This window comes from Seriola lalandi, unplaced genomic scaffold (genome assembly GCF_002814215.2).
Source record: "Seriola lalandi dorsalis isolate HSWRI2012SDOR001 ecotype SW California unplaced genomic scaffold, Sedor1 jcf7180002053102, whole genome shotgun sequence".
NCBI classification, from domain to species: Eukaryota; Metazoa; Chordata; class Actinopteri; order Carangiformes; family Carangidae; genus Seriola; species Seriola lalandi.
Window position 1 is genome coordinate 113,113 of NW_019523655.1, and position 13,850 is coordinate 126,962.

The window sequence follows — 13,850 nt, forward strand, 5'->3', positions numbered from 1 at the left end:
AGAGAGAAAGGGAGAGAGGATGACAGAGACAGACAACACGCAGAAAAACAAATCTTTTGTTTCTTAAAGTCACTAACCACATTGGACAAGAAACCTTTGTTTTCATACATGAGATTGGACTGTACAATATGAAACCATGAGTGGCAGCTTCATAGTTAATCTGTGGGACAGGCTGAAGTCTTGGATGACAGTTTCTGAACTCACAAAAGCTCCATCTAAGACAGCCACCAGCACAGTGAGTCACACAACTCCACATGAATAAAAGTGCTATATCTCTGCTGCGATTTCGTACAACTTTTTCAATTGGGTCATGCCAACAGGATTACTGCCTAATCAGGAAAAAAAAAAAAAAACAACTTCTTCAGTGTAAAATTGCCTGATGAAACCATCCACCTTACAACACTAAAACCATTGTCTCTGACGCTGGTTATCCTTTTCAAGTGTCTCTCTCCTTTCGTCTTGATTCACAGTCTCTCGAAGCACAAGCTTTACTTACAAAGATACAGCGAAATCACATTCACTGCCTGACAACACTTGCATGTTTCAAAGAGATTTGAACATTAAAAATATATACAACACACTGCTTCCTTTCTCCATGAATGCAACCACTGCAGGAGCTCCCTCAGTCTGGTTCAGATTCACAGACAGGACTGATCTGTGTTAGTGGGCTCATTGGATCCAGATGATGATTCAGTTTACAACAAGGTTTATATACAGGTTTCGTTATGGCATTTAGGGCCATATTTATATAAGAAAAATAATTGAATTCATCATAATTTATATCAATGGTCCCTTTGACAGTGAAGAAATATCAAAATGATAATAACCTGACACGTTAGAATATTTTAGAAGAAGCCACCGGTTTATCTTGCATAAAATGTTGACATGGTTTTGCACAGTTCTTGAGTAAAAATGTAACCATCGTGTCAATAGCTGCTGGGTGCTGTTGAGATGCATTGTTCAGTGAAATAGCTGTTTGACAACATTTACAAGTGGTGTGATATCAACAGATGAAGAGCTGTCTTTTTGTAGTGTGATCTTGAGTGGTGTTGTGCTGTAAACAGGATTGTATACGAACAAAAAGAAAAAAAAAATCCAGAAGAATATCTTTCACATGCAACCGCCAACTCCCCAGGCAACGTTGTGGTGTGATGATTCAAAGACAGAAACATGGATAATCCTGCAGTAATCGTGAATATCTCCCATTTTTCCTTAACAGGTCCCAAACATGTGAGTAAAGCTCACATGGTCAGATCTGGTCTATTTCACACTCACTTTGACCCTATGTTAACATAGTTTACCTATGTTAACATAGGGTCAAAGTGTTTGTGAAATAGTTGAAAATATCAGTGTTAATTTTTAAAAGTCAAATTGTAGGATGAGAGTACAGTACACACAGAAAAATCGCTTAATAAAATGATTCAGTTATGTATAAATTTTATGCTCTTTCCTGTCACCGTATCAGTTAGAAATTACAGACTTTTGTAGATCGAATCAGAATGCAAAATAATGGGTTGTGTGGGACTTTCACATTGCAGTACAATGAATGTACTGTACTATCATCATCCACATGGGATCCAACTGCACTGTGACACATTACATGTGACAATGAACAATTCATAACATGATTAAAATAGTAACCTCCCTCTCACGGAGCAGAGTCACATCTGCTATTGGAGACTACCGGAGTAATGATCACCATATGCTATCAACAACCACATACTACGATGACCGTCTGTCTTACTGTACATATGTAAAGATAGGTAACAGTTGAATTAGAAGTGCAAATGCAAACATACAAAAATATGAAAAAATGACAGCTACATAATTCCAAAAGTACACAATATGTACATGACACAATTGACCTATTTTCACATTTGAGTTCAGTAAACACTGCATAGGTGACAGCATCACTAGCACAGATGAGATTGTTTTTATCATATAATGCCTCACTTGAATAAATATTACATAAATATTTTCACTTTTATGTCAGTCTCCTTCTGCAGCAAGGTCTGCTGTGTGCCACTTCATGAGAAGGTGATATTTAAAGAAAAAATGACAACCTTGCATCATGAATATTATCTGTTACACAGGAACATTCATACAATCAAGCATTCATACTAATAATAGAACAAAAACATTAAAAATAGCAGCAAATGTGGTCATGTTAAGCAAAACATGGGTTGAAATAACAATTAAAAAAAATGTAGTGCATTTGTAATTCATAAAAAATAAATACAAATAATAACTGATAACTCAAAAGGCAAAGTAAGGCTTAGCAAAATTGGCTTGCAAATTAAAAAAAAACAAACAAACAAGACAGACATCTCACCGGGCCACTGAACCAATAGAAAAACATCATTCGGGAGCTCTGGACAGAACAGTAATGAACCTTCATGTCAACCGAAGGACAAAAATCTTAAAGCACTGCCTTCAACAACAAAACAAGCACTGCATAGCCCTTCAAAGCATTATCCACCCCAGTACCACTTATCAAGGTTATTGAATGCCTTATACTCCTTGTGCCTACGCAGGTAATCACAAGCCAGGCATGTGTGCTCTGCCCAGAAATAGGCCTTCTTTACTTTAAAGTGCCGCCGCCACTCAAAGTACCTGAGGTACATTTCCTCATTCTTGTCCAGGAGCAGCAGGTAATCAGCCAGCTCCTTGGGCGAGGTGAAGTCGTCCACATGGATGAAAGCGTCTCCCTGGATAAAGTTCTCGTAGTTCTGCCGGGGCGGGCCGAGAACCACTGGCACTGTCCCCACAGAGAGCGGGTTGTACAGTTTCTCAGTAATGTAGTCCTTGTGGATGGAGTTCTCAAAAGCCAGGTAGAACTTACAGCTGGCGATGGTGGGGAAGTAGTCTTGGTCAGAGATGTACTCCCCGAAGGCTTGTCCATACGCATGAACCTCGATGTGTTTGTACAGCTCATTGTAGTACTTCACCCGCACGTGATCCTGGTTCCAGTTGCTCACAATCCAGCAGATCAGCTTGTTTTTGCTGGGCGGGACAAAGTCCTCCTCGCCCTCCGCCGCTACGATGGACCCATAAGGCACTTCAATGTCAGCATCCTGACGGTAATTGAGAGTCAGATTGAACAGGTTCTCGATCCCAGGCAGCTGGGACGAGTGTGACGGCGACTCCAAGTTCATCCATATCCACTTCTGGAAGGATGGTCGCTGGAACGGCGGCAGGTTGGACAGGTCAGTGCAGATGTCTCTGTGATGGATGATGACCCCATCTGACTTATTGTAGAGGTTTCTGTCTGCAGTGATAAAACAGCCCTCGATGTTGAAGAGAGAGCTGCAGACACTCAAGTCGTAGGTTTGTCCGAAAGGCCAGAGCCAGATCAGCACGGTGGTTACGTTTTTATCACTCTTGGTGGAGAAGAGGTTCTTAACCCGGTCTGTGGATGCTGTTGACTCTACGGGACCTGATAACCAGCTGGTGGATGGTTTAAAATACATCAAAAACAGAGTCACAAAGCATCCCAGGATGAACGTGCCGAGCAGAAGGGGTCGTAGGATTCTGTGAAAAGGTGCAGATGGCATACTCTGTCCTGAGAAGGGCAAATAAAAGCAAAGAAAAAGCAAGAATAAAGTCAGGATCAAGCGGATTCAACAGCCAGAATATCACTGACTCATGTGCACGTGTTTATAGCATCTATTATACTAGATTGTGCTCTCTGAACATCATTTGTGCCTCACTTAAGTACACTTAGTTTGTGAGCATCTGCATGTGAGTACAGTGCACCTCTTATCGCTATAATCTGTTGTGTATACACCCTGATATGGGATCAATACTCAGAAAGAAAATTGTACGGCCTCCTCCCGGCACATTAAAATACAAACCTGGTGGATTTGACTGAATGCTGAAATCCAAGCAAGAGTAGAGGTTGTGGGAATCGGAGGGAGCAGTTCCTACATCGGGTCGACGGTGGGATCAGTCTTCGCTGTGATTCAGCGCTCATAGAAAAAAAACATTGCAGGTCACAGCTAAGAGATGGCTCTTTGCTCTTACGCAGAATGACAGTGATCCTTAATGATCTAATGAGGTGTGTTTGATCTTGAATGTACAGGTCTTCTTAATGATGCCTCCTTCACGTGAGCAGAGAGAGAGAATCAGAGAGAGAATCAATTAGGGCTAAGAGAGGGTAACGAAACAAACCATCACCCCACACACACACACACACACACACACACACACACAAAAAAAAAAAACATGCGTGTGGAGGTTATATGCAGGACAAAAACTTTATCTCCACTAACAAGTCTTCCAGATAATCTGGAAAATAGAATAAAAACACTGAAGTTATTACAAATTTGCCAGTTAATCACGGATGTTGTTTCAAATTTGCCAGTTAAGCATGGGTGTCGGCTTCCAGCTGTTATTAGTTTTTGGCATACACCATGTATTGTAAGAGAATGCTGCCATCTTAAGGCTGAAGAGAGTAGAAAGACCCCCGGACTCTCCAGCTGTCTGGGGCTCCACACACCTGCATGTTGTATAAAGAGGCCATACAAGCAGGTCGAGTGCAGAAATGAACCTCGAGAGCTGATTTTCTTTATTCCATGCATCTCTGAAAGACATTTGAATCAGAAATAGCAGCTCAAACGCTGATATTCTTCGCACCATCTGTCCAATATGCCTTATGATAATGGTTATGTACAGCAGCACCCCATCATCTCCTCCATCAACACCATCATCTGTGACTTCGGTACAGAGATCTGCAACCTAAGGCCAAATGAACTGGGGCCAGATGAGTGTGACTCCTTTTAAAGGCTTAGGGTATCAATACATTTTCATGTAAGCAAATCCTCTTACACCACTGAACCACGCTTTCCATAAGCAGCAGTGATAAGCTCTCAGCTCATACATACCTTCATATGTTGGTGTCAGGGATGTAAAACACAGTGTATGTTCAAAAAGGCTGCAGAGTGTACATTAGTGCAGGGATCAAAATCAGGCCTATTAAATATGCAGTGTGTGGTAAAGTTAATAGTCTCCATGGTGATGGTGCTGAGGTCAGAGTATGTAATATGAGAGGGTGATATGGCTGTACAGTTATTTTCCTCCTTCCTGTCCATTTCTGACCAGAGTGAGACACGTGCAGGGCTCAAGCATTCATTCACATTTTAAATAACATAACTGTTTTTTTTTTTGTCAAATGTATTGTGATGTATTTGGGACGCGGAAGGAGCACAGCATGGGTGAGTAGTCTGCAGCGAGGCAACGTTTGCGATGACTGGAGAGAGGCAGGGAAACGCAACCACACATTTTTGGAAGCATCAGCCACAGTAACGCATCAAATCCTTGATGTGGTTTCAGTAACAGGTAGGCTAAAGGTCAGAAGGAAATACATCATGTAGGCTTTTTTTTTAATTTTTTTTAGATACTATGATTTATGTGTATTCTGCCAGGAAGGCCACAGCACTGATTGTAAAAGGACACTCCATCCCAGGTGAGAATTAATTCCCAGCCATCGAGCACTGAAGGTCATTTTAAAACGCGATGCTATAGTGGAGCCACTGTTTAAAATGGTTTCTCTTTCAGCTTGAAACTGCATTGAAGTTGATGAGAATAACTGGACATTCACTGGAATATTTCATGAGTTTCCTAACATAACAGCAACCCCCTTTTGCGCACCAGAAACGCGCAGAATATAAATAATAGCGTGGAGGATGATGCTGAAAAAACATGAACAGTGTTTGAGCTGCGAACACACAAGAGTGCAATCTAAATACAAGTCACATACATGGAGGAAACCCCTTTATATTCCCTATAGTATAAACTGTCCATGTGCATTTGAAATGAACAAAAAAAATGCAGCGTAGAAATAAACACCTCAAAGAAAATGGAAATGCACCGGTCTGTGACATTCTTTTTTATGTGGACATCATTTCTAATTAGCTGGAGAGGATTTGCCGTCAAAAGCAGGTACTGCTGCTCAGCCATGGGGCGCAGTGGGGGGAAAAAAACAGCCATGCATTTCACTCACCATCTCGACAGGCGTGAGTCAAAATAGACCTTTCTTCTCATTTCCTCCGCTCCCTTTTCAAAGACACCTTGCAACATACGGAAGATGTGGATGCGTCTTGAATAAAAAAAAAGAAAAGAAAGAAAGAAGAATCGCGCCCGTCCGCCGTATTCGCAGGAATAGATCCGGATGAACCCACATCCATCGTCTTGATCCCGAAAAATGATGATACCTATCGTAGCAATGTGCGCTGAATCTTCCCCACTGCTGCACACCGACGCAGAGAATGATGGCTGCAAAAAATAAAAAAATAAAAAAATAAAAAAAGAGAGGAAAAAAAAAAAAATTGGCGGCTACCCCGTCAGCCTGCACACTAAATTCATGGCTCGGTGTGTGAGGACGCCATGTATGCTCAGGGATGTGATGCGATGTGGAATAATTCCCTGCTGGCTGCCCATGCGCTACCTTGCTCTGTTTACCGTCAATGCAGCTGCAGGCTGTGGCGGAGCTCCAGTGTTGGTGTGTGTGTGTGTGTTGGTGTGTGTGTGTGTGTGTGTGTGTGTGTGTGTGTGGGATGCTGAGATTCCGCGTTAGTACATATTACACTTTAATCATCAGCTTAAGGTTGTCATTTGAATAAACAGGTGAATCATTTCTGCTGCGAGGAAGCGCGGATCAAAAGGTTCCCCCCCTCGCTTGGCCTCTAACGGCTGAACATCCAAATGACAAAATAACAGGAGGTTTGTGTGATACATGGCTGCCTCTTAGTGATGTAGCGTCAAACCCGTGGTGTGACCGGTGTGACCACTATGACCGCCAGTTAGTGCTGATAATGCGCCACCATGAAACATCAGTTCAGCAGAGAAGTTTCATGCAAATTTGCATAAAAAGACAAAAGGCAAAAAAAAGACAAAAGACAACATGAGCTGATAGGCTACAATAAACAAGACGTCTGCCTCACTAAAGAAGGTGTTGAAATTATTCCACAGAGGTGAAAAATGTTATTATTTTGCACAATTAAAACTTAAAAATCAGGAGTAATGTATCAGCTTATTAATTAGGTTAGTCATTTAAAGGGCCACTCTAGTGATTTAGTGTTGTTCTTCCATTAAGTGTGGGGACCGGTGAGAGACTCCTTAAAAAGAAAGATGTTCAAAACCAGAGCTGCAGAGGTCGAGATATCCTGACTTTGCAACCAGTATCTTCCATCAGCGAGCAGACTGAAAACAGCCCTGCGTAAAAATAAAAAATGTGTTGGCGGGGGTTTGTTGCTACAGGTACCTGTGAGACATGAAATAATAACAAAGTGCAGTGTGGGTAACAGATGGGTTTGAAGGTTTATCAGATGCCAGAGCACTGCGCAAATTTTTTATAATGCTATCAGACAGGATTTAACTACTCTGGAAAGTTGTCGCAACAGCAGTTATTCATCTGTTGTCTCAATGGTAAACAGTAGAAATAGGGGCGTTCATGTTACAAACTAACCCACCACAATGGTGTGGTTGCATGCACTTGATTAGTCACCCCATTGCTTTGCCAGATGACATTGTTGTATTGTAGTCCTTGTATAAACCTACACACCCTGATGACATCATTGGGGTTATTTTCCCAGACCTAAAAGGAGCAATTTTAAGTTTTGTTGTTGCTATATAGCCAATGTTAGCATCAACAGCTGTTTACTTACCAGTGTACAAGAAACATTGTGAGTGCAGCATCAGACTTCAGCCCTTTGCTCTCCAAGAGCTGTCTCCAGAGGTGCAAAGCAACACCAATGTCTCTATCACGTCTTTTCTTCTACTGTAGTTAGCACACTAATCAGCTAGCCCCGGTTGTCCTGTCACTTTCCAACAGCAGTTCACTGTAGCCTCCAATCCACCCTGAAGACGTAGCGCTGCTCGGAGGGCGTATTATAACCTCTTAACTTGTAAACGCAATAATGGCCGAAGCTCTTGTCAAGAAAACCACCCGCTCCTGGCATGAAACCGCGTTTGGTGGCAGAGAAAACATATAGCACCTTTAAGGCTACCCTGAGTTATTCTTTTTCTTTAGTTATTTTAACCCCTAGTATTACTATTGAGCAGGGTTTTTTTTTTTGGCAGGTCTGCACATACACACAGGTGACATAACACACATTCCTGCCAACCGTATCACACGATTCCACTGATCGACAGGTGTTGGTAAGGTGCCATGAAACGCGGCCATTACGCTAATAACGGTAGTGAAGAAGACTGCAAGCGTGCAAACACGAATGTAAACAATTAAAATACTTTTTTTTTTTTTTTTTAAATCAGCTTTGCAAATGTTTTGAGGAGGGAAATAAATTCATCACCTTTGGTACGTATCAAGAATATACATAGCACTTTTTTGGTGAGAAACGGTGAATATAAACATATCTTTTGTTTCTTCCACAGGACACCTTTAAGAAAGTGTTTTCACAGGCTTAGTAGCACTAACCATGACAAGAGTCCTGATCTTAATGTGGAGAATCACTTAGGTGCTCTTTAAGTAAGCGCATTTCTGCCAGTTTAAGTAGCACTTATATAAACTGCATCTAAATCTCATAATAGTGACGAGAAAACTGAATCTTCATATGTACTAAAGGGATTCCAAACATATATTTCGTGGTAGGGGGAATATGTTTTAAGTGATGCAAGCAGACATGTCACGTCATGTTCCAGGTATGTATTAATGATAACAGGCCACGACAAAAAAAAAAGTGATGTATTCCAGGGATAGAAATGATCTTGATTTTACCCTGCACTCTGGCACTCAGCTGCTGCCTGTTTCAATAACCGAAGTGCTGTCCTGCCATCCCTCTGCTGTTTGCATCACTGTGATTCATTTTAAGATTAAGCTTGACATGCCTTTGAAAAATCAAGATCTCTGTAGTGCTTCTACTTTTCATGTTTTTTTGGTGTGAGACAGAGCTGGAAGCAGAGTGAGGCAACAGCTTTATACCACCAGACGGCTTTGTTTACCTGTGTCTTTCCAATCCTTTCCAGGGTGCACTTTTATTTATTTCTACTGAGGTTTATTATAGTCACAGATTATAGGAAATGGATACGTTGGAGACGGTGAGTAAACATGCTGATAAAGTTGTGAATCCCAAAGTTTGCAATGGCTGCGTAAACAGGAAATAATCAGTTACACATCAGTTAAATTAATAATAATTCACCCAAGTGTAGAAAATAACATACATCGCTGCAGCCAAAATTAAGATAATAAATTAGTTCACTTGCCAGTGGCTTTTCAAATCATTTGGCTTTTTTCATATAGTTATTCATCATTTGCATTTTGTTGTCCATTAGGCAACTAGAACTTAGTTTTCATGTAATTATTTTATACAACTGTGAACAAATATTTTCTATGGCTCTTAGTCAGATCATTCCTGCCACTTCCGTCGCTCACCGCCAAATATCGCAGCCCACTTGCGAGTTATCTCCAGGTAAATTGCGGGTTTATTGGGCAGGTAGTCCAGATACACAGTCTGGCTTGTTTTGGGAATCGCCATTTCGATCTGAGTCCCCTCGTGCCATTCGTTAAAAGATGTTATAGAGATAAAATCTGGCCTGGCTTCTAACGCAGCACTCAGTGAGGTTTCATAGTATTTGCCGTTGACGCGGTTTCGAGTGTTTTGGAAGTTCCAGGGGCGAATGCTTGTGTCAATGTACCCCGGGCCCACGCTTGGAATGAATATCAGGTTGTTATCTTCGCAGAACGCTTTAATAGAGTCCCAGTTCCGCTGAGTTGACCCATAGGAGAACCCATTAGTAGCAAAGTAGGTGTAGATACCATCAAAACCTGCTGTCAGGATATCCCTCTTATGTTTCTCCTCTACCAGCAGGGCAATGAAGATGGCATCATATGGTGTATCCCTGATGCTGTTACTCTCCGTGTGTTTTAGCAGTTTGGTCCACTGCTCGGAGTTCATCAGATATGAGTCATACACATAGAAGAGTGGAAGAAGCTTGCCAGTGTTTGTACGGTACCTGAAGAAAGCAGGGTGCTCTCCATATCTGAGGAGATATGATGCAAACATGATCATTTTTGATTAATGCAATGAGTCATGACAGAATGATTCACTGAGAGAGTGTAAGATCATGAGACTGACAACAGTGAGTAAACTCTACTCACTTCTCTATGATGTATTTGACATTAGAGAACATACTGACTTCATCTCTCCCTTTGTACGGTTCAATGTGAAAAGCTACCTGCAAACACAGAAATGAGAGCAACATAAAAACTGGCAGCACACACATTCTTACTGGCATTAATATTTCAGATTTTTTGATTTAATCTTGAGAGACTGTATACATCAAACATTTGGTTAGCTACTGCTTGCAAAACAAATGGTTAAGAAACTCACTGCTGTCTTCATACAGACCTTAATATGGTATTTCTGTGCCAATCCCAGCAGTAAAGGCACAATGTCATCTGTTGGCTCACCGTTGTCATCCTTCGTATTAGGAGGATACCAGGAAACAGCAAGGACACCTGCGAATAAGCAGTTACAGGTCAAACATGAACCCCAAACCTCAACGAAAGAAAACACTTACGTAATTGTTCATAAATATAAAAAAAATATACATATAATGTAAAGGTATTGTGGTGATATTAAATGCCACTGTGGCAGAAATGAAAATGCCAAAAATCATTATCTTCAATGTCTTAATATTTGGCTTCTACTAAGTGTGAAGTCCAAAAAACCACAAACAATTACAAAAAAAAGAATCTGTGGAATTCAAATGATTATTATAATTACACAGGGCGAGTCAATGGGTCAATAGTATTGCTTATAAACATATAGTAGTATAGTATAGTATAGTAAAGTATAGTAGTGTTACCCATATTAATGATTCCAAGTACAATATAATCAAACATGAATAAAATGAGTTATTTGAGTTTTGTTTTATACTCTGTTTTATCTGATGCAATGCATAGCAGCGGAAAATAGTTCATTGCATTGAAGATTGGTTTGATTATTTTACGTTTGATTTACATACATCTGCAATACTGTAATATCTGATATTTTACAGGAAAATATTCTTAATAATAATGTGATGTCATTTCCTTTCCCTGATAATGATTCTGATACCTCAACTCATCTGCCAATTTTGAATACCAATCTCACACCAGTGCTGTCTTTTATTCTAATTAAAAACCTGTATGCCTCCCTGCTTGGATCTCAATGGGATCATCGTTTGTATGGTGACGTGAGGCCACGAACTACTGTCGCTCAAGTCAGTGGTTTGCTGTGAATGAATCAATGTATCCCATAACAAAAATACTGAATTTCATAATGATGCTGAAGACACAGTATGTGATGTAGCTCGGTCAAACCAATAACCAGTTCACTTCATCAGAATGCAATAAACCACATTGCCTCCTCATATCCTTCCTAACATCAGAATATCATGATTTAATAACAAATTGGTTTCACTGGGAAAAAAAACAAGTGATGATATTAATTTACTGCCCCACCCTGGAGTAAAATTCAGGCTAAATCCTCTCTTACCAATAGCTGCTGTACGTAGCTGCTGCATATGACCCTCTATAACGTAGGGGTCCCTGGAACTGTAAGCTCCCAGAGAGGGATAGAAGTTGGACCCAATGTCATCAGGTGGGCTGTGTCTCCCTTGTGGATACCCCTGAGCCACCTTAAAGTCCCAGTGTGGCAGCTGCAGATGATCCCAGTGGACGTATTTGCCATCAAACTTCGGGTTCCCATACCATGTGTAGTAGAAGGCGTGGACATAGTAGTTTGGAGGAGGAAACTTCCTCAGTGTAGCCTCCAGTTCTTCATCTCTGTCTGACTTGGGAGAGTCGTTCATTTTGATGTGGTCAGGTTTATTGTTGTTTTCTCTCTGCATCTGATTGTCATGCTCTCTGTCAGGAAACAGCTTGACACCCACAGGGCTGCTGAACGGTGAGTCCTCTGGTGTGAGCCCTTTCAAGACCAGTACAATGAGGACAAGCAACACCAAAGCAATTAATGTGATGCAAGATTTGCGTCTAAACCTTGCCATTCTTTAGTCTGTGCTTGAGGCTTTCCACAGTTCATTGTTGAGACAGCAGTGAAGGACTGTAGTTGGAGACGATGCCATTGAAACTCAGTCAAAGAGTTTTTGTTCAGCCTGGAGGTTTGAAGAAACAAAGGATCTACATCAATTAATCTGTCAGTTCTTGTCACAATTAATCAACTAATTGTTTGGTCTATAAAAGATCAGACAATTATTCCATTCCAATTAAAACCCAAAGATGATCAGTTTACAGATGAAACTAAGACTATTTTCTTGATTAATGGTTTAATCTATGAACATTAAAAATGAATCAACTTATTGTTTCAGTTTAAAAAAGATTTAGAAACACCAAGGCTGGATTACCAACCAGGCAAAGGAGACAACTGAGCAGGGGCGCTAGAACCCCAAAATCTGAACCATTAAAGCACTATATCAACTATGATGGTGGATGATGGTCCTCCATCCTCCAATGTTATGGTCCCTAGTTAACATATTCCAATTTCTTGTTTTATCTGACCAGCTGTCAAAAATACAAAGATGATGAGTTTATTATCACAAAAAAAGGAAAAAAAGGAGAGAATTTAGTAAATATTCACATTTAAGGAGTGATAGTTGACATTTAGTCCTTCAGAAGAAGACTTAAACAATTACTGAATCATCAAACTTACTGTCAATTAATTTTCTGTAAATCGATTAATAAACTAATCATCACTATTAATTGGTGTCTGGGTCTCTGGGTAAATAATCAAAGTGCATCATACAGTGGGGGTAAGTGGGGGCCCAACGACAAATCTGTGCCCTGTAGCCCCCCTATGAGCTTAATGCAGCCATGAGATAGACAGTTACGATGCAATGATGAATGACTGAAGCCATATGCGGAAGTAACAGTAACAGTCGGTTACAATATGCTCACTTTGCTTTACCAACCACACTACAGCAGGTTAGCGATGCCTACAGACACAGTTAACAAGCCAACAACATTAGCTCCCGCAGCTCTACCTGCATTGATGAACTTTGGACTTGTCAACAGCTGCGACGAATAACCGGTGACACAACAAGCCATTAGTTTTGTCCTCCAACAGCCAAACCCTCCGCTTGCTTGCGTATAACTGTGTCTATTTCAAATGTAATGTATGACATTGAACGCAGCCCGTTATGTACCTCCAACGACTCTTCATAAATAATTTCTCTCTATATGTGATGCAGAGAACAGGACACAACCTGCACTTCTGGTTCAGCAGCGGTCCTAGCAAACGTAACAGATCTGTAAATACTCCACATGAGAAAGAGCAGTGACTGTGACCTATCCACGTTGTTTATCACGCTGACGTCAAGCGCTGCGTCACGTCCAGTCAACAGTCACTGAAGCAGTTTAACTGAATCACAGTGATAGATGTCGCCTCCCTTCGTTTGGGATGGTGTATTACACACACAAGAAAATCCTCACTAAAAAAGGCCAGTAAATTTAAGATATAAAAGGTATTAATGTAATATTATTAGGGCTGCAGCTAACTGCAATTTTGCCTTAATACCTTGACTAATCAAAAGAGTGTTTGTTCTATTAAATTGTAGAAAATTGTGAAAAATGCCATCGCAATTTTCTACAGCCCAAGATGTCTTTAAATATTAGTATTAGTATTGTCTTTCTAACGAAACTCAAATATGTTCAATAAAAGAGCAAAGCAGCAAATACTCACACCGAAGAAGTCATGAGTAGATCAACTAAATCAACATGGTAACATCAAAAGATGACAAGAGATTAACTTATTTATTTTTCATCTAATGGTTCGTCTCATCATCAGGGACTTTGTGAAGGTGAGTGAAGCAGACTACGGAAAGCAGTACCACAA

The 13,850-nt window shown here is 40.6% G+C and overlaps 2 protein-coding genes across 4 annotated transcripts; both read right to left on the reverse strand.

Annotated features, from left to right (window-relative positions):
* Positions 1 to 6: 6 nt before the first annotated feature.
* fut9a (fucosyltransferase 9a) lies at positions 7 to 6,533 on the reverse strand. Of its 2 annotated transcripts, XM_023400983.2 has the most exons (3): positions 6,002 to 6,533; positions 3,855 to 4,100; positions 7 to 3,562 (listed from the first exon to the last, which is right to left on the reverse strand). In XM_023400983.2, the coding sequence occupies exon 3, from the start codon at positions 3,552 to 3,554 to the stop codon at positions 2,472 to 2,474; it is 1,083 nt and encodes a 360-aa protein (XP_023256751.1). In that variant the 5' UTR covers positions 3,555 to 3,562; positions 3,855 to 4,100; positions 6,002 to 6,533; the 3' UTR covers positions 7 to 2,471. The 2 variants fall into 2 exon arrangements, with proteins under 2 accessions (XP_023256751.1, XP_087028660.1); XM_087172534.1 differs by having other exon boundaries at positions 3,855 to 6,533.
* A 2,428-nt stretch (positions 6,534 to 8,961) lies between these two features.
* On the reverse strand, positions 8,962 to 13,295 carry manea (mannosidase, endo-alpha). Of its 2 annotated transcripts, none has more exons than XM_087172533.1 (5): positions 13,162 to 13,295; positions 11,496 to 12,114; positions 10,365 to 10,474; positions 10,115 to 10,191; positions 8,962 to 9,996 (listed from the first exon to the last, which is right to left on the reverse strand). In XM_087172533.1, the coding sequence occupies exons 2-5, from the start codon at positions 12,004 to 12,006 to the stop codon at positions 9,363 to 9,365; spliced, it is 1,332 nt and encodes a 443-aa protein (XP_087028659.1). In that variant the 5' UTR covers positions 12,007 to 12,114; positions 13,162 to 13,295; the 3' UTR covers positions 8,962 to 9,362. The 2 variants fall into 2 exon arrangements, with proteins under 2 accessions (XP_087028659.1, XP_023256731.1); XM_023400963.2 differs by having other exon boundaries at positions 13,000 to 13,271.
* Between the last annotated feature and the right edge of the window lie 555 nt (positions 13,296 to 13,850).

Bases quoted from the DNA above. Each gene is read 5' to 3' on its own strand.
- fut9a (XM_023400983.2), bottom strand. From the start codon at position 3,554: ATGCCATCTGCACCTTTTCACAGAATCCTACGACCCCTTCTGCTCGGC.
- manea (XM_087172533.1), bottom strand. From the start codon at position 12,006: ATGGCAAGGTTTAGACGCAAATCTTGCATCACATTAATTGCTTTGGTG. The intron at 10,475-11,495 runs GTAAGAGAGGAT...GCTTATTCGCAG, and splicing joins GCTACGTACAGCAGCTATTG to GTGTCCTTGCTGTTTCCTGG. The intron at 10,192-10,364 runs GTCTGTATGAAG...CTGTGTTTGCAG, and splicing joins CACAGAAATACCATATTAAG to GTAGCTTTTCACATTGAACC.